Genomic DNA, 26,230 nt, shown 5'->3' with positions numbered 1-26,230 from the left:
TGGCGTTGCGATCACATACGTGGGAGCACCCAGATCCGTAGTCAGATCCGCAAGTGTGCCGGGACCAGCTGGAGCTGTAATCCTACACTTAGCTAGATTCTGTTGATAGCTTAAAGTACTAGTTTGATTGTGTTTATCTGTTATGACCCTTTGCCTGCCTGACTATCCCCTTGAACTCTGATCTTGTACCTCGATATTTCTGATACTCTGTTGCCGACCCCCGGCTCGTTCTAGACCCTGCTTCTGCCTCCTGATCTTGTACCTCGATATTTCTGATACTCTGTTGCCGAACCCTGCCTGTACTTGGACTCCGCCTTCGCCTCCTGATCTTGTACTTTGTCTGTCCGTGTGTGTACGACCTGGCTTGTCCGACCACGAGAACCGACCTTACTGTTAGAGGCGGTTCCCCGTTCTGTTAGTGACCCTTCCTCCAGAGGGTTACTTTCAGACTATTCTTCCTACTGTCAGCCTGACTCCTCCCATCTTGGAGAGTTCAGGTCTGCGGAAGGAATCCGTGCAGTACTCCTGACTGCGCTGAGGCTTGTCCTCAAAGGGTTACTGTTACACCTAAACACTACACTCTACTCAGGTGAACAGAGGTTAGCTGGTATATCGGATTATCGGTGATACTGCAGATCACTTATAATCTGGTATACATCTGTATTCCCAGTGATACTGCAGATCACCGGTAATCAGATCCTCTCTGTGCTTCACTGATCGTTACACAAACTCTATCTGATCGTGCGAAGGGCCATAGTTTTCAATGGAATTCCACACTTAGCGCATGAAGCATAACGTCATTCACGCAATAAAACGTAACACACGAATAGTGAAAACTTTTCTTTTTCAAAAAGACCTTATAGTTTTTGAGAAAATCGATTTTAAAGTTTCAAAGGAAAAAAAAATACACATTTAAAAACCTGCCGACTTTAATGGTTAATAGCAAATCCACCTTAAATGCTAGAAACCCTAAATTTGCAGGATATGTTAAGTAGATCATTAGGAATAAGAGGAATAAACAATTTTTTAAAAAGACCTTATTGTTTTTGAGAAAATCGATTTTAAAGTTTCGAAGGAAAAAAGTATACTTTTAAATGCGGTAAATGTAACTTTTAGTAGCAAACCTAACGGTAGTGTAATTTTACATGCATCAAACGAAAGTGCAATAAATTTCCTGACGGGGTTTCCAGGGGGTCTATACTCAGCTGCAGCGCTTTGACCAGGGATCGCTATACAGCCGCAATATGGCTGTATGAAGATCCCTAGCATTTTTTCCTATTTTCCCAATTTATTTTTTTTATGTTTATAGTGTGGGAATTTTTTTAAAAAAAAATTATGTGGAGTCGCCCTTCCTGAAACTTTTTAACTCTTGTCCCCCATGCAGGCTGGGATAGCCAGAATGTGGAGCTCCGACCGATTGGGACTTCACACCCTGACTATACCAGCTGCAAAAAAGGTCCCCTAATGCCGATTTTTGTTCCGGGGTATATGTTGGGGGGGGGGGGGGGGGGGGCCAGGTTTATTTTGCCCTGGGGCCCCATTGTTGCTTAAACCGGCCCTGTGTCAGTCTCCCTTTTTGTATCCCTCTTACTTCAGGTTCCCTGTAAATTCAGACAGCTAAACAAATCATTTCTTTGATTTTACACACAAAAATTATGTTTGGCAACATCATTCACAACTACAGTTACTTTTGAACAGGTCTAATCATTTAATTCATGTACATTTATGTACACATTTTGTGGACAGGAAAAGAAACCTGCCTGTGTTGCATATTTACACAAACAGACCAATTCTGATCCATTAGTGAATATAAAATGCTAAAATTGCTTAACCCTGCATTTATAAATTTACAAAAGGTGATAGGGCTTGGCACATAGTACTACATTTTCAGTGTTTACAACTGTGATGGAATAATATGAATGAGATCAGAGGTAGTGAAGTAATCGGCTAATTACGGTTACTAAATTTTGGGTAATTGTTCACAATTATGCCCATATGTAATTACGATTTGTAAATTCAATTGATTTGTGTACTCATTCATATTTCCACTTAATTTCCACTTAACTTTGTGCCGATTGAGAAAATCAATTTTAAATATGCAAAGGAAAAATAGTTTTTATACTGTCATTTTTCTATTTTTAAAATACATTTTTTCTTTGTATTTTTGCATTTCTTTGCATTTTTAAAATCGATTTTTTCAAAAACTACAAGGTGTTTTTGAAAAATTACTTTTTTGACTTGTACCCACTATTCTCTTTAACACAAGTAGCAATGGTGATGATAGCATCTATCGCTTGCTAACTGCTAAAATCAGCACAAAATAACGCAAAAATTATGAATGATTACAATTACAGACTAAATTAATTACTACTTTTCCCAAAATTTCACATCATGATTTTGCATCGTAATTGCAAGTTTCAATGCAAAATTACGTCTTTGTGAAATTTTTGCTCATCACTAAAGCTAAATAGTTATCCTAGCTAGCTTATAAAAAATACAGAATTGGTATCACTGAAAACAAATAAAATCGGATTACTCACCAACACACTCATGTGCATTGCTTGGTGTTGCTCTTTGCCAGGGCCTATCATAATAATAAGGCTTGCAGGCATCACATTCTGGACCAATGGTGTTATGCTGACAATCGCACATAAGTCCTTCCTTTGCAGCTGTACAACGGGAAGCATGACCATTGCATTTGCACCTTCCTCCAACCTGAAGCTCAGAAACTCCATAAAAAGCAGTCTTTCTGCGAATGCCCAACTTCTTACCATGGTGTAGACGATTAAAGACTATCCGAACATCTGTAGCAGTCACCCAGTCTTGTAGAACAGGACTATATTCAAATCGGCGAGCTGATGGGCGACCAGCTAATGGCATGAAGGCAACAAGTCCTTTAGTGAGAGGTTTTACTCCTGTCTGAAAATCTGTGCAAGTAGCTTCATGCTGCATGGGTTTTGTAATAGCGCTGGTGGTAGCTTGGTCATACACTCGGCGGCAATGGGTGGAGTAAAACTGGAAAGGGATCCATGTCTTTCCATGGTCCATGGATTTATAGATGGCCATAGAGTCAGGACGGGGAGAACAAAAACGTAAGCTGACGTAAACAAGCTCATACCTGCGTCCTAAAGGCATAGTTATCGTTACATTTTGTGGAAATGTTATACCGCTTTCTGACCGCCAGCATGTTTGAGCATCTGTATCGGTCATATATGATGGTGGATAGGAAGTTTCAGTCTTTTTCTGGTCACAAAGTTGACATCGTCGTGATGTCGTATTTGTTGAGTCTAAAAAATAACACAGTTTTTGTGGCGTTTTCCCACAAGTGCTAGAGGCGATCACCTCTTGTCCGAGAGCCACATTGATAAAATCAGGGATGCAGTATTTTGGCCGTTGTTTGGCATCGTAGCAGGGGCCATCTGGAGTCCCGCGGTGGGTTGAAGCTTTGTTGGAATTGCTCTCCTGTCCCTTGGGGACAGGGCACAACAAGGAGATGATATAAAAAAGAAGAAAACCCCACAAGATTCGAGGCATGACAGAACAATCAGGATGTTGGAAACATTACCTTAAAGAAAGAAATACAGAATTAATGAATGCAAAGATACCATTATTTAAACATTAAAAGTGCATAAAGCCTCTGCCTCTTTTAAGTAAATAAAAATTGCAGCAGAAGCGTCTACAGTGTACAGTGAACACATTTAATTGTATAAAATATAAACTAATTAAAATTATACTATTAACTATGTTATGTTTATTGTGTTATTATTTATTATGCCCCACATGCATATTAAAACATACATTTATTAACAAAGCACAAGCTTATCAGCACCTGAAGACTTCTCATTCCTAAGTGCCCCCAGTGGCTACTATTCCTTTTCCACGCTTAAAGGACACCTAAAGTGAGGAGGATATGAATGCTACCATATTTATTTCCTTTAACAATACCAGTTGTCTGGCATTTTGCTGATCTCTCATGCATCAGTAGTGTCTGAATCATCCATCTTAAACAAGCATGCAGCAAATCATACTTGAGTCAAACATCTGATCTGCATATGCTTGTTCAGGGTCTGCGGCTAAAAGTATTAGAGGCAGCAGGACAGACAGGTAAATGGTATTGCTTAAAAGGAAATACATAGGGCAGCCTCCATATTCCTCTCACTTTAATGGTACATACACATGGGTTACAACTGTCGCCGCAACCACGTGGCACGCGCGTGTTGAGGCGACAGGTCCCTCGTGTGTACAACACACGTGCCACGAACCATCGCTAGTAAGAGCTGTCACCAGGTGATTCGGCGCGGCCAAACGCCGGCAACAGCTGTCGCCGCAACTTCGTCGCAACTGTCGCTAGTCCGCCACATGTACCGCGTGTGTATGCGGACTAGCGACAGCAACCCATAGCCGAACCTTCGGCGACAGCTTCTCTGTCCCTCTGTGCACCGTGTGTACGGTTGCTGCACAGAGGGACCTGGCGACGAGCTGTTGCACACATGTCCACGGTGTGCCAGCGACCAGCTACAACGGTCCCCCATGTGTACTTAGCTTAAGTGTCCTTCAACTATAAATCAGCTTCCTAGATGCAACATTCGAAATGCTTTCAAAGACAAGAGGACATTTATCAGCCAAGCCTATGTATCAACCAGTACCACAATTACCTTGTGAAAATGCATTTATCTTTAAATACATATTCCAGTTTTATTGCACAGTTTACTCCAACACCTATTTTATATAAAGCTGAAACATAGTATGTAGGGCTTTACGAAAGACAAGTTTTCTCTTCCTTTCCCACACTAACAGGGAGAACATACAAACTGTCAAACTTCAAAGGTCCAAGGCAAGAGTATTAACTACTTAAATACTAAAAACTAAATATTACTTTTAAATGGCTTGCAATATTTTATTCTGCATGTGTGGCTATTCTGCCTGCAATCCTGGACAGTGGACAGAACAGGCGTTTTATTACGCTAGTGAAAAATGTGAGACAGTAAAATGGACATTTATTAGAAGTAATCTGAAAGCAGGTTTTGGCAGCACCGAAGAGATTGTATAAATTGTTGTGCTAGAGAAAAATTGTCACAGCTGGACCTATTTTGCCCAACTTTTTGTGTGGCAGGCTTAAAGTAAACCTTGACCTTGGCAGATAAAAAAAAGTTTCACTTACCTAGTGCTTCCCCAAGCCCCCTGTAGCTGTCCTGTGCCCTCGCCGCTCCTTGGCTGTCCTCCAGTCCCCGCTGCGGGGTTAGTTTTGTTTTTCTTCTTTGTCTTGCCGCCATCAAGTGCAGTATGCCTGCGCAGGACACACTTGACGGCGGCAAGGCGGAGAAGAATACGCATGGCCGGGGGGCTACTCCAAGTGGGCCAAAAATTAAAATAACCAGCAGTGGGGACCGGAGGACACTTGAGGAGCTGCAAAGGCACAAGACAGCTTCAGGGGGCTTGGGAAAGCCCCGGGTAAGTGAAACTTTTTTTTTATCTGCCAGGGTTAAGGTTCACTTTAATAATTGTGCCTCTGCATTTTTCAAGGTTCTTGTTTCTTATAGCAATTATTATTATTATTATGATTTATTTATTTATAAAGCGCCAACATATTCCGTGGCGCTGTACAATGTACAATAGCAATGACAGAAAACTTCCCATTGACAACAATGGATGTCTCAAAATCTTACTGAAATGATATGGGCTCAATAAAGGTGAAGAAAATGTCCCACAAACATTCCCTTTAAAGTAGATCTGAACTCTTGCACAGGACAAAAGGAAAACATTGAGAAATGCACCCTATACTGTATGTATTACGAGAGTTTAGCCTGTCTAATTCCCACTCATCTGTAACAAATAACAAGTGTAATTTGATCTCTCAGCAGTGTCAGCTGGCTGCCTCGGCAGAGAAGCTAATTTGTATACACAGTGTGTTAACCCTATGCCTGCTTCCATGAAAACAGGAAGAAGAAACTCTGCAGATTTATTGCAGGATTTGTATCAGCTGTAACGACAAAATGTTTCCTCTTTAAAAGTTATTATGCTGTTGCTTATCTTTTAGAGCAGAGGGGAAATTCTGAGTTCAGGTCCACTTTAAAAACAGCATCACAAAGCATCTGAGGACAAAAGTCGCATCCTGCATTAGCCGTGCAATGCAACACATTCAATAAAGCATACACTCAATGAAAATGATTCTTCACTGCAATTGTAAACAAGTCTGATGTTATGCTGATGAATTCAACCACAACGCACTGTAATGCGCAGATGTGAACGTACCGTTACAATATAATTGCTTCGCATTAACAATACAATTATTTTGTCCAACACACACACAGCAAGTGCAACGTGCCAGTGTAAAAGTAGCCTTTAGGCTGCTTTCCCAGTGCGACGTTAAAGTCGCACGTTATAGAAAGTAATAACGCAGAGTAACGCACAGCAATACAAAGTATGTGTGACATTCACAGTGCACACGTTGCGTTGTATGTAACGTGTAGCAACATTTAGAAAGTGCTGCATGCTGTGCGTTGTCTGCGTTATTAGCTACGTTGGACTGTTTGCACATGCTCAGTAATGTTTTTGATTCTTTTTAAAATGTGACGCATGCGCCGTTTTTGTTCTATCAGTATGCAACAAAAACTACGCATCAAGAGACGCATAACGCAGTTCAATATAATGTACAAATTCAAAACTAACATGCGTTGCGTTAGGGGCACGTTGTGCGACCTTAACGTTGCATCAAACGTTAAGGTCGCACAACGTGCCCCTAACGCAACGCATGTTAGTTTTGAATTTGTACATTATATTGAACTGCGTCTTAGTGTGAAAGAGCCCTAAATCTCAAGCAAAAGGGACATTATACTGAAGATGGTGAGGCGTACATTTTTCACAAAGATGTTAACAGGTTCACAGGAGGCATGAAAGAGGTCACCTACATCAAACTGGAACAACTGTCCCTAAGCAGAGGAAGGGACATTTGAAGCCATTTATCATCACCGTACAATGGTGTCTTATCAATTTTGCTGAGAAGTTTAAAGGCAGCACTTTAACTGTGCAACTTCAGCTGCTAACATCTGAATAAAGAGTGTCAATTAACTTGTAGCAATGGAGTAAATGAATTGTCCTTACTTATGCTGCATGTGTGTGAATACATCTTTCAAATTATTTGAACTCATAACAGCAATAAAAGGTGTTCAAAAATATAATAAGTTGTAAATCTGAAATTACTGTATACTTTGAATATATAAGTGAGGTAAGTAAGAACAATTAAAGAAAAATAATATAAATAATAATAATAATAATAATAGTGCATGTTAAACATGGGAACATAATTCATAGGTGTTACACAACATAAATGTGACATTAACCGGTTCAGCGCCGCAGTGCCGAAAATCTCATGCATCCGAGCAACGTTCACCTCCCATTCATTCGCCTATAACTTTATTGTTACTTATCACAATGAATTGATCTATATCTTGTTTTTTCCGCCACTAATTAGGCTTTCTTTGGGTAGTACATTTTGCTAAGAATTATTTTTTTCTAAATCTATTTTAACAGGAAGATTAAGAAAGAAATGAAAAAAAATCATTATTTCTCAGTTTTTGGCCATTATAGTTTGAAATTAATATACGCTACCGTAATTAAAACTCATGTATTTTATTTGAACATCTGTCCCGGTTATTACACCGTTTGAACGATGTCCCTATCACAATTTATGGTGCCGATATTTCATTTAGAAATAAAGGTGCATTTTTTCAATTTGCGTCCATCACTATTTCTAAGCTTATAATTTTAAATAATATAATAACATACTTTCTTGACATGCATATTTAAAAAGTTCAGACCCTTGGGTAACTATTTATGATGTTTTTTTTTATTGTATGTTTTTTTATTTTTTTTAATAAAAAGTGTATGGGGGTAATTTTTGGTGTGGGAGGGAAATTGCTAATTTTAAATGTAAGATAATGTTATTCTTTAATTAAAACTGTGTGTGGGTGCAGTTTACTATTTGGCCACAAGATGGCCACAGTGAGAAAAGTCCTGGATGCGAACGATGTCGCATCCAGGAACTTAAATGCAGGGGAGTTGTTTCCTGGGGGGCAGAAATACCACGCTCTCTGGATAGAAAGCGTCGGTATTTCTGCGGGGAAGTTGGATCAGTAAATGGGAATTATATTCCCATTCACTGATCGGGGGGCTAGCGGCGGGCGGCGGGTGCGCGCGTGGGCGCGCCCGGTCGTGCGCACCACGCAGGGAACGTAGCAGTGCCTATCTGGACGAGGAAGCTCGTCCAGATAGGCCGAACTGGTTAACTAATACAGACGGTGCAAAATAAAATATTAAGCAAACACAGAAATAATAGAGGAGACGCTGTTCTTGCAAACTTAAGCTATAAAAGACTATGGCCCATATACAGTTCACTTTTTCTCCTGAGTTTTCATCAATAAAATGCCCTTTAAACCACCAACAAGCAAGAAAACACTCAAAATAATTTTGATAGTACTTTTTCAACTATGTTTTGATACTTTTTCAATTGCAAAGTGCTGAAAAGTTATTTTAAGTAGACGATGAAAAATTATCTCCTAGGAGAAAAAGTGAATTGCATATGGCCCATATGTGATGTGTGCTGAACCTTATGTAATACAGTCTTACTGTTGTGCATTGCTTTATTATATTGATGAAAGATATAGAGGACTTCAATGGCATGCATCCTGTGCAGTCACGTATTTGCTATGGAAAGTTGTATGCTTGCCAAGAGCGTTGTTTGTCTGGCTTTTGTATAGCTTTACTCTGTTTTGGTTTATCTACTTTTCTTTTCACCATTTTACTTGTATTCACATGGCTTCCAAATAGTGTGTATATTCCCATTCTGGTGTGAAATGTACTGGCCAAATATTAAAGAGTCGTAAGTGTGAGAATCCTTAAGGAGCGGCCTTTCAAACTCATTAAACACAATAATGTTATCTGGCATCCATGCCTTGATGAGATCCTGTCTAGTAACCAATCTCCAAGTCTCAATTGTTCATAAAGCATAGACCAATTGTCAGCCTTAATGCAGTGCGACAGCAGATGAAAAGAGTATGTTAATTATTAATGATAACATAAAGATAAAGTGGCCTATCTTTCTGTGAGCTTGCTATAAGTAAACAACATCATTGCTTACTCCTTACACTTATGGTTCTCAGGGCTTTTTAATAAAGTTTCATGAACTCAGTGCACTTAAGATGCTATTTTGAAGAGCAATATATGTATTTTAACAGCTTACTCTACGCTATTATAAACATTTAATGTTTGTCTTCTTTTGTTTACTTTTTACTTTTAAATAGTGATTATTAGTTTAAAAAAATCCCAGTAAGGTAATTAGCCCCACCCCGGTGAAAGAAGTTGGGATTAGCAAATTAAAGTTGCTGCCTGCTGGCAGTTGCTATTGTTAACTAGTGGCTGTGCAAACTATTCAGTGATTTTCTAATCACACCTTTTCCCTCCCCTATGAAGCTTCTGAGCATATTATTATTATTATTATTGATTTATAAAGCGCCAACATATATATTTTTTTCTAATACGTATAACTATTTATGAGAAATTTCCATTATTTTTCTATTTCATGTTTTAACCTTGTTTTCATGTGATTGGAATATCTAATTTAATGTCTTGCTGAATGTCTGCATCAACCATGTTACATGATAAGGAGGATGCTGCCTAAAGCTAGCCTTAAAGCGGATCCAAGATGAAAAACTAACTATAACAAGTAACTTGTCTGTATAACTTATCTAAAGTTTAGATAGTTTACAAAGCAAATCTAGTTGCAAACAGCGTCAATAGAATATGATTATTTCTTCCTGTGATACAATGACAGCAGCCATGTTGTTTGTAAACATTACACACAGGCAAGCTTATCTGCATCTTCAGCACTCAGCCTGTAAAAAAACCTAATTCCCCTCTCCTTCCTCCTCCCCTCTGCCTCTGAAATGTCTGCCTAGTAATACCCCCCTCCTCCTGTCCAGACTGAGCTCCCATGAGCCCTTGCTACTGTATATGCCAAGGCTCTCTGAAAAGCTGTGGGTGAGGCTTGTTTAGTTTATAATGAATTACAGTATTAAAATAAAAAAGTATTTGGCTTGAGGAATGCCCTATAAACAATAGGAAAGGAACGCAATTATGCAATGAGTAAAAGTTCATCTCGGATCCACTTTAAGGCCCGTACCCACCTCACAATTGTTCCAATGATTTTCCCAATGACTGGCAATTTTTAGAGCGATGAGCAGTCCCTTTCTGCGTTCTCATGATGTGGGTACAGGTGCACGATAATGTGAAGGACTTATATAGTGATAATGACTGTCATGACGGATTGGATCCCTGGATCGCCAGGGAGACGTCGCTAGATCCATCTTCCTCCGTTGTGAGGTGAGTATTCAGCTAGAAACTATACAACTCTTGTTGAATTTGTTTCAAGACAAAAACAAAAGACCACAACATTTATAAAGTGCTTTTCTTCCATATGACTCCTACAACCAGGGGTACAACCAGGGGCATAGCATGATCCTGGTGGGCCCACCAGCAAAACTCCTCTGGCTGGGCTGCCCTTCTTTATTTCCCCCAAGACAGCAGTACATTTGTCGTGGGGGAGGTAGTTCTGTGGCAGGGTGCAGAGCAGCAGCAGCGTAATACTTTACCTTCTTCCAGTGAAGCTTGGAGTGAGTGAGACCTTCCATCCCCTGTAAATAAGACATTCCATCCCCCTGATTAATTTAGTTGCCTATCTTTTTACCTGTTCAATTATTTTATGACCTTCCTATGGTGTGGTGCCCAGAACAGTATTCCATACTCCAGATGTGGCCTTACAAGTGATTTATACAAAGGCAGTAGTATAGTAGCATCTCAAGATTTTATTTCCCATATTATGCATCCCAGAATTGTATTTGCTTTAGCTGCTGTTGCTTAGAATTGAATACTGGTATTTATTTTGTTATCAACCAGTATTCCCAAGTCCTTCTCCAAGTCTGATGTTCCCATCTGTAAGCCATTTATTTGATATGTTGCCCTATCATTGGCATGTCTAAGCTGCATGACCTTACATATATCTACATTAAATTTCATCTGCCATTTGTCTGCCAATATGGCCATGTTGTTGAGATCCTGTTGTAAAATGTTACTATCCTGCTTACTGTTATAATTGTGCAGAAATTTTGTATCATCTGCAAAGAAGGCAGTAGTACTCTGTATTCCATCTGCTATAAATAGATTGAAAAGGTTTGGACTTAGTATTGACCATTGTGGGAGCCCACTGCTAACAGTTTCCCATTTTGAATATTACCAATTTAACCGCCACTCTTTTCCTTCTGTCCCTTAACCAGTTCTCTATCCACAAGCACACATTTTCTCCTAGTCTCTGTATCCTCAGCTTCTGCGCCAGGCTATTGTGGGGAGCAGTATCAAAAACTTTTGCAAAGTCCAAGTACACTACATCTATAGCTTTCCAAAGATCTAAATATGCATTCCCCATGTCATAAAAGCTGAGCATCTTGATGAAACAAGACCTGTCTTTGGTAAAACCCATGCTGAAGAGCTAAAATAAAACTATTCTGTGCTATCAAATCTTGTATAGGCTCTCTTAGAATACCTTCAACAGATTTTAAAGTCAATGGGAACCATTTGGAAAAAAAAAACAGATACTTACCTAAGGAGAGGGAAGGCTCTGGGTCCTATAGAGCCTTCCCTCTCCTCTTGCAGTGCCCTTGTTGCAGTGCTGACTCCCGTGTTTGAATCCCTCACCGCGGGGGACTTTCGGAAGTCTTCGAGAGCTGAGTCCTACCAAAGACAGGCGGCTGCATACTGCACACGCATGAGTGTGCAAGAGAGCATGCTCACGCGTGTGCAGTATGGAGCGGCTCATCTTTGGGAGCACTTGGGCTCCCGAAGACTTTCCAAAGCCTCTATCGGCAGCTGAGCAAGCAATATTTGACCAAATTGGTCAAATGCTGCTCCTGCTCGCAGCGCTGCACCGTGGGCACCGGAAGAGGAGCAGGAAGGCTTTATAGGACTCAGAACCTTCCCTCTGCATATGTAAGTATCTGGCATTGACTTTAAGCTTACAGGTCTGTAGTTTCCCAGTTCTGATCTCTATCCCTTCTTTAATGTGGGGAAAAACATTATCTTTACTCCAGCCATAGGGAACTGACCCACTTGAAAGAGAATAATAAAAAATAAGATAAAGTGGCCTAGCAATAACTGAATTCAGCTCCCTTTATACTTGGCGGTGGATGCAATCTGGGCCAGGTGCCTTACCTATCTTGATTTTTATCTAAGCGTGCATTCACACCTTTCTGTGTTAGGCAATTCGCCTTGATTGAGGTAGATGGTAACAACCCAGGGCTGTTTCGTGGAACAAGGGCATCACCTTAGTGAAGACAGAAGCCAAGCGTGCATTTAACATTTTAGCTTTAGCTTGGTCTGCCACAACTAAGTTCCCTGACTGATCTTTTAAGCGTCCCATATTCTCAACCTTCTTCCTTTTTGAATTTTAGTATTTGTAAAACTTTTTTGGATTTAACTCTATGTCACTAGACACTTATTTTTTTCCGCTTCCAATTTCGCAAGACTGATTACCTTTTTACAATGTTTGTTACAGTCCTTATATTTCTTTAATATAAATAATTCTTTATATTTCTTTATGCAGTCCCCTCCTGCTTTAGGGCCCTAAAGGTATACTTTTCAACTTAAAGGGAACCTAAACTATACCTAAACTATAAGAGGGATATGGATGTTTCCTTTTAAAAATTACCAGTTGCCTGGCAGTCCTGCTGATCCCTTTGGCTGTGGTAGTGGCTGAATCAGACCTGAAAACAAGCATGCAGCTAATCCAGTCTGACTTCAGTCAGAGCACCTGATCTGCATGCTTGTTGAGGAGCTGTGGCTGAAAGTATTAGAGACACATGATCAGCAGGAGAGTCAGGGAACTGGTATTATCTTAACCACTTAAGCTCTCAGTCGTTTTCACTTTATGCATCCGAGCAATGTTCACCTCCCATTCATTAGCCTATAACTTTATCACTACTTATCACAATGAACTGATCTATATCTTGTTTTTTCTGCCACCAATTAGGCTTTCTTTGGGGGGTACATTTTGCTAAGAGGTACCTTACTGTAAATGCATTTTAACAGTAAGAATAAGAAAAAAAATGAAAAAATTCATTATTTGTCAGTTTTTGGCCATTATAGTTTTAAAATAATACATGCCTCCATAATTAAAACCCACGTATTGTAATTGCCCATTTCTCACGGTTATTTCACCGTTTAAATTATGTCCCTATCACAATGTATCGCGACAATATTTTATTTGGAAATAAAAGAGCATTTTTTCCGTTTTGCATTCATCACTATTTACAAGCTTATAAAAAAAAATAGAGAGAAATATTTCATCTTTACATAGATATTTAAAAAGTTTAGACCCTTAGGTAAATATTTATGTGTTTTTATTTTTTTTTATAGTAATGTTTTGTTTTTGTTTTTTTATTAAACATTTTATGTGGGCATTTTTGGGAGGGTGGGATATAAAAGTGTTTTATTTGGGGAAATATTTGTGTATTGTAATGTTTTTTTACTTTTACTTGTAGTTTTACTTTTTGGCCACAAGATGGCAGTCTCGATTTTGTTTACATGACGTCACTCTAAGCGTACAATGTACGCTTAGAGGGACATAGCTTCAGAAAAAGCGAAGCTTCCGAGAGAAGCTGTCGCTTTTTCAGCGGGGGGAGAGGAATCAGTGATCGGGCTCCATAGCCCGATACATTGATTCCGTGGCTACCGAATCCGCCGCTGGGAGTGCGCGTGCACACGCGCGATCGGCCGCGGGAGCACGCCTGTCCTCCTTGACGTTTTTATACGTCAAGGAGGACAAAGTGGTTAAAGGAAAAATCCATATTCTTCTCAGTTTAGGTTCCCTTTAATCATGTCCAAAATGGTTGTATTTATCCATACTGTCCTCTCAATCTAGAATTTGTATTCCCATAGGGTATATACCTTTTGCAATCGTGATTAAGAATCTGAATATTAGCAGGAATCTGCTTTAATATTTAGTGAGAGATCTTTGCATACATTCTTTTATAATAAATACCTACTACCAAAATATACACTGCAGTTTCTGTTTCTTCTTTTTTTTCTGCTTTCTACTTTCTTTGCATTATTCCTTCCCTTTATCTCTCTAAACCATACTTTCATCCGCAGCCAGTAAGCAGCACTGTGAGCTCATTGTCCTGGCACAGAACATGCTCACTTGCCAGAGACTTGTATTCCCTCTGAATCTAAAGTGCTGAAAGAACATCTTGTAGCAACAGCTCCATGTTTAATCATGTAAGCTGGATTATCTTGCCACATCCTGAGAAAGTTTACCAACAAACAAAACAGGAGTGTTTCATTGACAGCTCTTTCCTCCGTCTCCACTTCTGCAACTAATTTGTTCGGAATCTGGCGATGGACTTTTTTTGTGCGACGCACAGATAGTGGTTTAATGGGCATGTGATGACAGACATAAAGTTTGTCTTCACGGAGCAGGCACGGACAGCATTAACCCAGTTGTAGAGGCATATGGGCTGCGATGACTATCCATTTAACCTTTTTCTTTCCAGCTGCTGGGCTGGAATGGATACTCTGCATGCTGTTTTCTTTCCAGGCAGCTTCAGTTTCGCCAACCCTCAATGCCCAGAATGTCTATACTTGCACTTGAATATTTCACTTGTTTGTACTTGGAGCTTCTTCTATCTTCTTACAAATTTAGGACAGACATATTGACTAATTTAAAATGCTGAAGGAAAGATACGTTAATTCATTGGTTCCTCCCTATAATTGGTCATATATTATGAAAGTGATATGAGTACTATGACTATTGTAGGAATTGGATTGTGAGCTCATTAGAGGTACAGTTAGTGACATGACATTGTACTCTATAAAGTGATGCAGTAGATGTCATCACTATATATATGCTGTATATAATAAATATACAGGCAAATTGCTTGAAAAGACAAATCAAAAAAGTCCTTGTCTTGCAATAGTCTTTGATGTGTGAACTAGTATAATTTAACACAGTCCCGGATTTACCTTACAGGAGCATAAAGGCACAGATATCCTGGCATCCTAGACTTCACCTTCATTGAAACTACAAACCCTCACCAAACTGTACTGCTAGTGTTCTGGCTGGCTCAGCTGTCATTTCTCCCTTACTTCCCTTGCCTGTCATGCCTGCTACAGGTGCCCTTTAGAATTAGGTAGCCAGAGCAATCCTCAGTATTAAGCAGCTAGAGGTGCCCCCAAGTATCAGGTAGCTAGGGGAACCTCAGTACTAAGCAGCTAGAGGCACCCCTGACTGCAGGGAGATCTCATCAGTGGAATTCCGAGAGCAGGGTGCGTAACCTGCCATTTACACTCTCATCAGGACTCTGCATAGGGAAGGAGGGAGGTGCTCAGGGAGGGGAGTGAGTCCCCTTCCCATCATCAGGCGCCTGTAGGTACGTGCCTACAGTGCCTTATGGTAATTCCAGTCCTGACAGTGTGGTTATTGTCAGTCAATGGTTAATTAGTTGGAGATGAGCATAAGGATAGGGTCAATTCATCAAGTACAAGATAAGGACCACTAAGCTTACTCCAAGTTTCATGCCAAGGGAACCTTTTATAACTATTTCTTTTTCTCTCTTTTTTTTGTTACTGTAATTTTTTAAAACTGTATAGCATTTTGGTTCTTCCCGCATAGTGTATGCATACAATGCTTTCCAGTAGAATGCAAAACACACATATAATGCATGCTTTTTTGTAACAAGAAGTATGATACTTATTTTTTCAATGGTTAAAAGGCAGAATATTAACAAATGCATACGCATGAAAAACAGAAAATGTATGGTTTTCTGCACAGGCTAATGTGATCCAAGTCTCAATTTTTATAGTTATATTAAAAAAATTATCAACTGTGTTTAAAAGTGGAATTACATTTTTGGATTTTTTTTTTATGGAGAAAAATCTTTAAATTTTCAAGCGCTAAACTGAATTGAAGAGCATATGTTGCATTGAAATGGTGACCTTTCAAGCAGTCCAAATGAAAACTGATTGAATGCCTTAGTAAAAACACCTTTTACATGACCATACATGGTAAAATCAAATCATGTGATTTTTACAATTATTTGATAAAATACTAATAAAATGACTGATTGGGCATGGTTTAAATAATTTTAATCGATTGATCAAAAAAAATCAATCATTAGTGCCAAATGGGATCTCAAGATCCCTTCTGAAGTGCCAAATTTGCCAGCAATGCAAACCTGCATTCTCACTGGCATCCATTTCCTGGTCTGGTCTATTACATCTAGGTGGCCATACATACATTGATTTTTAATTTTTTTTTTATTTTTTTTCTTTAACCCTTTAGCAGCTTCAAATTAATTGTTTTGTTTGAAAGCTGCTGTCCATATGTGGTTTGGCTGCCTAGTGCAGCCAAACGAGCGGGTGGCAGGGAGCAGTTATAATTACTCTGAACTCTGAACTCTGAACTTCCGGCAGGTCTTCTGAGCCCAGATCCCATCACATCACATAATATGACGTGTGATCAGGATCCAGGAGACTGTGTCAGTGTCAAAGCGCCACCTGGTGGTGAAAGAGGGGTGATGGAAGAGATTCTCTGTTGTAACGCTGACATGGTCTCCTGGATCCTAATCATGTCATATCATGTGATTGGAACAAAGAAGACATGGTGGGATTACATCGCCTCCCCGGTGCAGGAAGAAGAAGCAGATCCATCCATCCGGACAGGTAACTATAAGGCTCCCTGCACACTGCAAATCAGTTTTCCGATTCTGATTCTGATTCCGATTCCGATTTTCAATTCCAATTTTCCCTGAATACATTCAACAGAAAAACGGAAAAAAGAATGAAAAAAAGGACATGAAAAACACATAATTGTTTAATTTAAGCTTCACAAAAATATCTTTTTGCAGTGAAAAGTTTTTTTTCCGAAATTACCATGAATTATAGATTTTATCTCTTTGTAACCACGGTGACAGTATATTGTTTGTGATACAGAATAACTGCAAAATTCCATTTCGAACATGTATATTATCCTTGAAGCAAATTTATCACACTTTCTCTAGTGAAAGTTTGATATGTTTCAGTATGGAAGGTTCCAAAGGATGTCAGAGATATATTATACGTCTGTCTTATAGGCAAAGGTTGATTATTTTATAATGGGTCTGCCTCCGGGCAGACCCATAAGGACTTGATTATTTTATAGATATTCCCATTTTCAACCCCCTATCAGAACCTTACAGTAATCATCAGTGAACTATGGTCCGGTGTTAGTCATGGAGCAGATATGATGACATAAAACCAACAAAATTTAATTCAGGTACCGTAATACCTTTAATGACTAACTGAATATGGTTTATTGCAAGCTTTCAAAACATTAAGTTTCTTCTTCGCATTAGTGGTAGTGGAAGAGAAAGCACAGGGGGTCCGGGGGTCCGGGAGCCCAATCTGGTGCAATACGTTAGTTGGTACGGGGATATTTAGTAAGTACAGTAGATTTTATACTCACAAGAGTGGGTTGCTGGGTGAGGCAACCACTCGTTCTTGCATGTCGGGAAGTACCGTACCCACTCGGCCTTGTTCTTGGTCGCTGCTTCAAAAAAATAGATCTATCGGAGGCTTTCCGATATAGATCTTTCTCTAAAAGAAGGGGTTTGGGTAATTTGTAGGAAAGGTAGGAGGCGCCCGGTATAACGGTAATAGTATAATTCACTCTATACGGTAGATACAGCATTCAATAAAAAATGGTGTGATCCTACCTTCTAGATGTCCCCTTTCAGGAGGTATAAAAATGGAGGTTTATGCTTTTGAAAATCAGTTTTATTTTGCACAAGACAACGCGTCAATGACCTGAGGAAGCGGCTCTGACCGTGAAACGCGTTGTCTTGTGCAAAATAAAACTGATTTTCAAAACCATAAACCTCCATTTTTATACATCCATTTCTATACTTCCCGAAAAGGGACATCTAGAAGGTAGGATCACACCATTTTTTATTGAATGCTGTATCTACCGTATAGAGTGAATTATACTATTACCATTCTACCGGACGCCTGCTACCTTTCCCACTAATTCTACCGGTATTATACAGGAACTGGAGTAGAACCGTACAAAAGTGAATGTAACATACAAAGACTTATATTTGATTCCAGAATCATATATAAGGCTGGGGGGGGGGGTGTAGACACACACTGACCTCACTACATGTTTGCTGAGCGGGAAGGGGAAGGTACACACTGGGGCACATGACATGTTTGCCACGGTTGGGGAGATACTTGCCATGCTACTACTACATACTACTGGAGTACAAGATGACGAGATGTTGTTTTGGCGAGCATTTTAGGAGAAAACAAAATCTTGGTTTATACTCGAATACTTATGGTAAGTAAACTGACATGATAGGACTGTGGGATGTAAACTAATAAACACCAATAAAGTAATGAAGACATAAAAATGATAGAAGAATTGATGATGAAACATTGCCACAGTGTATCAATGTCATATGAATGTGATAGCTGGGAAGTGTGCATAATGCAACACGTGCATTGCATCTCCTTTGTCTCACATTCTGGCCTTGTCCCAGAGGTCTACTTGACAGAAATATGTAACTTTCAGATATTAACATAGACATATATAGCAGAAATATTATCACAGGTTATACTTAAGATGCTCTAAGAGGAAGTATAACACTGGAAAGTTCAACAGATGGTTTTCTAACAATGACATTCAAGCATGGAATTCCCACACGGAATTATTTTAACTCAAACCGTTATGCATTAAGGATTCCCTTAGAACCCCTATGTTGTCAAGGCTCACTGGTGATGGGAAAAGCAAAATAACCATTTTTCTTTTTACCTCTTAAAACATCCTGCAGAGGAAATAGTTGACATTCGCTTTATTATCTCTTAACAGCTGAAAAAAGGAAAACTGGAAACAATGTACATTCAATAGAACACATATTCCTTTGCCCATATCAACTAGTTGAATACTGACTTTGATCAGCTCAGTCCAAGTGGCCTGTGGAAGTAAATATATGAGTCCAGGCTGGTGTAGCTATGTGACTAGGACAGTATTTTTTCCAAACGTTTGGGGTCTTCACATTCCAACCACAGTTTATGTTATGAGACTATCCACATAGATAATAAATCAAATTGCTGCAATGCTAATGACTCCAGCTTCGCACATGTGGGCTTATCTACAAACACTGCATGTTTAGAAAATACCTTGCTCTTAAATAGTTTGCAGTTCACTGTAGCTGCTTTCATCAAAGGAAACAACACAGATCTATGGCAATAGCCATAGCAGCTGCATTGGATTCCAGCAGGGCCATATTAACACTTTGGGGGGTCTGAAGCTAGACACTTTGGTTCTTACCCCATGGGGAAAAAGAGAATGTAGCTACATATAGTACACCGCAGCCCAAAAAAAAATTTTGTGATGCAGTTGAAAGTAGTCATGGTCTAAACAGAAGATAGGCTATTACATGTATAACAAAATTAGTACTTTAAGCTGGACGGCTAAGCCACTGAGGAAGCAGTGTTTGGCTGCAAAACAGGTGTCAGGTGTTTAGGTATCTCAAATACGTACTGTATGCAGATTTTGGCAACTAGCTTTTTCTTTCTGTATTTGTAATAGAATAATACCTGTTGTACCAATCCAACTACCTACCCACTACTCCACTGCTAGTAAATGGCAACCCTGAAAGGCTGTCAGTCAGTAAGTAAGCAGACATCACAGGCAACCAAGAGAACAATAATCTTACATAAACTAAAGTGGGAGTATCTCAGACAGACGCAGAGTTGGCAACTATATGACTCTGAGGCGGTGGGGATCTATGAATTGATACTTACTCATTTATTTTGCCAAAAAATTACGTTGTTTTTTTTTATTAAAATTAATCATCTATTTAATGCCCATAAAAATAAAAACAAGTTAAATTCATAATCACCAAAAACCTTCAGTTGCAGAGCTGAAGGTTGTGCTTGGTCTACAAACCCTTCCACAATACTTGCCTGACCTACATCTCTAAACTTTTCCAAGGTACACACCTGGCTGCATACTTCAACACTCCAATCACCTGCACCCCACTACTCTGCGCATCATCTATTCTCATGCGAGACCCCTGGACTTCTCTAGAGCTGTTGAAGTACACATTAGACACAGACCGGGCACTGTCTCAAACTCTGGTCAATTGCTTCAATGGGACACAGCCAATGACATTCATTAAAGAATTTTTGTAAGGTGCAATGGGTGAGAAGAGGTGGGTTCCAAGGGGAAGAAAAATGGGTACCATCTCTAGAGCTCCCCCTACTCTCTGTAACTCCCTAACACCACTAGTAGTGCTCATAATGAGTCAATTACGATTACCCAAAATGTTGTGTCATTTTTTGCAATTATGTTATGTACATCATACTATATTTGTAAATTGTAATTACACCTGTAATTACACAATTACTCGTAGCTCACATTTAATGCGTAAACATATTTGCATCTCTTCACCAGTGTACTGCGCAAAAGCTAAATATTCAATGCGGAAAATGCGTTCGTATGCGAACAAAAATTTTCGTTCATCAGCCAGTATACTGCACATGCGTGGCTATTATTTAATTATTCAATGCGAAAAATCCATTTGTATGCGTAAAACATTTGCATCTGAAACCACGCGTAAATTCTGCTAATATGCGTAACTACATTTAATGAAAACATTTACAGTAATATAGTTGCGTATTCTGCAAATTTCTCATTTACTTCCTAAACCTATCTTCATACCTAAACATTCTCAGGGTATGCATGATCATATATTCATGTATTCCGATGCTCTGTTTCATTGTCTGTAACCTTAGTTATTGTCCACCACTGGGCAATAAGTTTCACTTGATAAATAAAATAAATAATAACAAGGAAAACTTAGCTCAGCACAGACCCTATTCTGAATGCCATATCGCCTCCTCTACAAACTGTCTAACTGCTTTATAAATGTTCATAGACATGTGAAATAGGAAAGAATGGAACTTGATCTTTGGTGTGACATTTACAAAAATATCACTATAGAGTTCTACCTGTATTTCTCACAATGGGGTATATTGACTAAACTGTGGTTAGTAATATAACATGGATAAAGTCTTAGTTGAGGTTTATGCAATGTATTGCATGGCATGTAATGCTTTACTCATGCGTAAGATTTTACACATGTTATTCTGCTTACCACAGTTTAGTCAATATACCCCTATGTGCATTGCAATGTGAGCAGTGAAGCACACCTATTACAATGTGCACATGTCACACAAACCGCAAGTTTTGATGCACACGTTATCAGATAACCTAGTCAATTTCTACAATATGTATCAGAGCATGTTACTCAAAAAACACTGCATACAGTGTTGCAGGAAAACAGAATCTGCTATGGGGCAAATATGTGAACATACTGTATATACTCGAGTATAAGTCTAAAAATTTAGGTCTGACTCACTAAATAAAAGTATGGGGGTCGACTTATACACGAGTCACGGGCAACACTGAGTACACTTAGTAACGTGTGTAATAAAAAGTGATATTCCCGTTTGCAGCAGTTTACCCAGTGGTAAGTGATACTTTGAGGAAAATAAATGCCAAGAATACACAGGTCTGAAAGTCCTGGGCACAACAATTAACAAGGGGAGGGGGGGAATACTGGGCTGCATAAAAGAGAGTGAATAATTGCAGCACTCGGGGACCTGGAGGAGGTATCACTGCAAATACCTTCCGCTCTCGCCGGTCACGACGCTACTCCATCGCCCCAGGCTCCTCTCTATGCCATCTCTATGACGGCAGAGTGCTGACAGCCTGTCAGAAGCTGCTTTCATTGGCTCCTGATGTTGTCTATCAATGGGAGCCAATGTGATTGGCTCTCCATGATCACCCAGTCAGGAGCCAATGAAAGTGGCTCCTGGCCTGCTTACAGAGCTCTGCCCTCTTATAGATGGCAGAGTGAGCGAATTGCGCTGGGTGCAGAGTGGCGCGATCGGCAGTAACAGCGGAGACGCGCGATTCAGTGCAACATTGAATCTACGTCCAGTCAGGGCAGCAGCACCTCCTGCTGGACAGGTCCCCATCCAGTTAAGCAACTATCATTCACTAGGGCTTGCTCTGATACATGGATACTTGTGGTGTGCTCTGGTGAACACTATATAAATCCTGAAAGCCCATACCCACTTAGCGATTTTCGCACATGATTTTGGGCAACAAAACTATGCACACCACCCACGGTCATTGTTCATTTTTGAACGATCGACATATCTGATAAGTCATGGAGGATTGTTCCGATCCTCATTGACTTGCATGGATTTTGTTGCGATCATGTAAACGATCGTCTACTCAATTGTTCATTTCCGCAAACGACACTTGTAGATTCAGCCAGATTGATTGGGGAAACAATCGTTTGTCATCTGTGATCCTCGATCCATCCATCTGCTGGTGGTTATGTAGCTTAAGAGTCCATGGCCTCAATTCACTAAGATCATGCTAGAGATAATAAGGCAAGAGAAAACTTACCTCCACACGTGAGAGAGTTATCTTACCTCTTCATTCCTTAATTTACCTCCTCTGTAGTTAATTTACCTCCTCTGTAGTTATTTGCACATGCAGCTAATTAACAGCCTGTCTTTAACTCTGGAGTTATTTTAAGGATTAGAGAGTTAATTTAAAGACAGAAAAGTTAACTTTAGGCTTGCCTGAGGTAAAATGTTTTCTGAATACTACATGCCTTATCACCATGGTAACAACTCTAGAAGAGTTATTAAAGACAGGAGATAAGGTTAGTGAATTGAGGCCAAAGTCTTAAGAAAAAATGCAATGGTGTAACTCCCTGGTCTATGCTTGTGCTACCAGTTTGCTCCACCTGAAGACAGCGGGTCCTGTGACAAGAAGGCATTTTGGAGAGTCTACTATACTTAAAAAGATATTTATACATTTAATTTATTGTCACTATTTTGGTGTAACACATGTTTGTGTACTGCTGCCGCATCTACTATTACTTCTACCATGACTTCTTGCCAAAGTTCCAAAGCAAGCTATTTTTTTACCCACTGCAGCCTTGTCTTGCTCTTTAAATTTACATGGAAACATTAGATTTCCATTCGCAAAGAAAATATTCTAAATCAGTCAGCGAGGCAGAAGCAGGTGTGCATAGTAGAAATGAATGTCTTTTGCAGTCTCAAATAAATATCTTGTGCTCACCGAACCATAGAGAGGATTCACAGTATGCTCTGAACTGTACCGTAAGGATCAACAGAGTAAGACACACATGTTGATGTTCTCTTTGAAGAGTGGGAGAGTTTGCATTATGTGAAACAAATTAGGCATTGGAACAGGATTTGGGAATGAAGAAAGAGGAAGGGGAAAAGCATGTGGCAATACACCAACACAAATATTTCAAATAACCTGAAACAGTACTTGATTTATTTATTCTCCTCGTGTTCCATTTAGGCAATCCTTAAGAAAAGGAGGATTTGCCACTCAACATTCAAGAAATGTCATCTATTTTAACCTGCGATCAGGTGGCATTTTGTACCAAATTAAACTACAGTAAAACTGAAATTTTAAATAAAACAAAGTCAAAACACATTTATTTTGAGTTCATTACGCTAAGAAATCATCAAGTGCTTATTTAAAGGGTGTTCAAACTTTTTAGGCCTAGGACAATATTGATGTTCCTCAGATTGCCAGTGGGGTGAACTAGCAAAATTAAAAATAATTTTTTTCAGATTGCCGTTAGGCACACTATGCCTGTGACATTTAGTCAAATAAAACATTTCTACAGAATTAACCCATATACCATGTGCAGTTGGCATGTCCTTTTTATTATGCAGGCATAGTGCTACTGGCACAGTGGCACGTACTAATCAATGGCTGTTACTGCTGTTGGCATAGTGGCACTTGCTAATCGGTGACCGCTACTGCTACAGTGGTGGCTGATAACCTAAAGGCGAGCAATGGGGGAGGCAGAGTGGCAATAAACGTTGGCCCCTACATGTGGCATCACGGCTACAGCCTTTGGGCCGCATGGAATTAACGACTGGAGAGAGCTTCAGGGGCCACCATAAAAAGCTTAGCGGGTCATATTTAACCCCCGGAACTGACTTCTGACATGCCTGATTTAAGGGCTCTTTAGCAGCTCATAAACACTACCTAACCAAGAGTCAGAAGCCAGAACATTCTCCATGTCAATTTCTGAATCCCACTTGCAAAACGGAGTCCATGATAGGAAGAAGATATGATTGGGTCTAAGTGTAACCCCCCCAAAGATGATCTTAGCAGAATAAAATAAGTGAAACAATGTACATTTGGAAGCAAGTGTGGTACCGAACACAGATTAAAACAAAACTGAAGGAAAACCAAAAATGAAAAACTTAACTTCAGAGTTCACAAACCACTTGAAAATGAGCACTGCATCGGAATACAAGGGTCCCAGAAAAGTTGACTCCACTGCTCATTGCTTACCTCCACTAGCACACAAGGGACTTACTGAGACTTGACTTAAAACACATAACAGCAGAGAAAAAGAAAAACTGCAGGTCCTTGACTTACTGTAGGGCTTATTTTTTGCAATGGTTTTTCAAAGATAAGATAAGATAATTACAAAATGGCAAAATGAATTATTCAGTGTTCTAATTAGGAGACTTTAATATAAATGTATTTCCTTTTGTACATCACTACTTTTGATCTTTTCCTTTTACTCAAGGGGTTTCACTTTATATTTATGGTTACTATTACACTTTGCTGAAGTCTATTTCATATAGCCATCGTAACAAATAATCAATGTAGTAAGTTTATATTTGTTCCTACTAATGGATCACAAGATCAAAGATATGAAACCTCACATAAGGTCTAAATGGTATTTTAAAAGAAATGGAAAAATATATTCACTTAAAGGACAACTGACTTATTTCCTTTTAAACAATGCCAGTTGCCTTGCTCGCTTTGAAAATGGATCAGCTGCTTCTGTTTCACTGCCTGAGGAAAAACAAAAGTTTGCTTTCCTAAAACAGAAAGAATTTGCGATAATTCAGGTTGGAGTGAGCCCGAGATGTCTCCCAGGCACCACTGCTGAATATATGCAAATTAACCATTGTTGCTGCCTGAGGAAGTGGGCTGTGTCCCACGAAATGTGTCACAATTATTGGAGTACACTATCAAAGAAAAACTTTTTGAAATGTTTATCTTGTTTAATCTTCAGTGTGAAGATGAGTACCTCTTTCCCTAATATTAATTTGAACATTGTTTTATCCTTTTGGTGCCTCTGTTTCTCTGATACCAATACTGCTGATCTATCTGACTGCAGTAGTGCCTGAATCTCACCAGAAACAAGCATGCAACTAATCTTGTCAGATCTGATGTGAAAAACACCTGATCTGCATATATTTGTTCAGGGACTATGGCTAAAAGTATTAGAGGCAGAGGATCAGCATGACAGCTAGGCAACTGGTATTGCTTAAAAGGAAATAAATATGGTAGCCTCCATATACCTAACACGTCAGTTGTCCTTTAAATACTGTATAAGCTTTCATAGACATTCCTTTGGTGCAAATTTGGTAAATTATATAAATTCATTCTGATGCAAACATACCAAAGTTATGTTTATGCTGGACACGGAGTAAGCCGCCGGAGGGTGCCGCTCAGGCCCTGCAGGGCCGATCTACATAATTTTTTTTTTGCTACACGCAGCTAGCACTTTGCTAGCTGCGTGTGCATCGCCACCCGCCGATTCGCCTCTATCCGCCGCGCCGCCCCCCCTTCCCCCCACGAGACCCCTGCGCTGCCGGGCCAATCAGAGCCAGGCAGATCTGAGGGGTGGATCGGGACACCCGCTGACGTCAGGATGTCGATGACGTCCGTGACGTCATCGCGATTGTCGCCATGGCGACGGGGAAGCCCATACAGGGAATCCCGTTCAGAATGGGATTCCCTGCAGGGTAAAAGCGTCGGCGGCAATCGGAGGGGTGGGAGGGATAGCGAAGGGAGGGGGGAAACATGTAGCTAGCGCTAGGCTAGCTACATGCTTTAAAAACATCTTTTAAAAAAAGTGCTGCGCTGCCCCCTGGCGGATTTATTGTACCGCCAAGGGGGTTAACTACCCCCGCACCGCATTGGTTGAAATCTACATCCTACAAGTGGGTGCGCGGCTCTGACAAGAAGCAGATTTCAACTGTTTCACTGCAC

General features: G+C 39.8%; 1 protein-coding gene across 1 annotated transcript in view; it reads right to left on the bottom strand.

The window, feature by feature from the left end:
* The window catches only part of LOC137522797 (netrin-1-like), a 172,762-nt gene that overhangs the window by 31,300 nt on the left and 115,232 nt on the right, over window positions 1-26,230 (bottom strand). Inside the window, exon 2 of the mRNA XM_068242888.1 lies at window positions 2,541-3,565. Within this exon, the coding sequence (XP_068098989.1) occupies window positions 2,541-3,534 (994 nt within the window). The 5' untranslated portion in view covers window positions 3,535-3,565. The remainder of the gene's footprint in view (window positions 1-2,540; window positions 3,566-26,230) is intronic.

Source organism: Hyperolius riggenbachi, chromosome 6, assembly GCF_040937935.1.
Source record: "Hyperolius riggenbachi isolate aHypRig1 chromosome 6, aHypRig1.pri, whole genome shotgun sequence".
Lineage (NCBI taxonomy): Eukaryota > Metazoa > Chordata > Amphibia > Anura > Hyperoliidae > Hyperolius > Hyperolius riggenbachi.
This window is presented reverse-complemented; position numbering and strand designations above follow the sequence as displayed.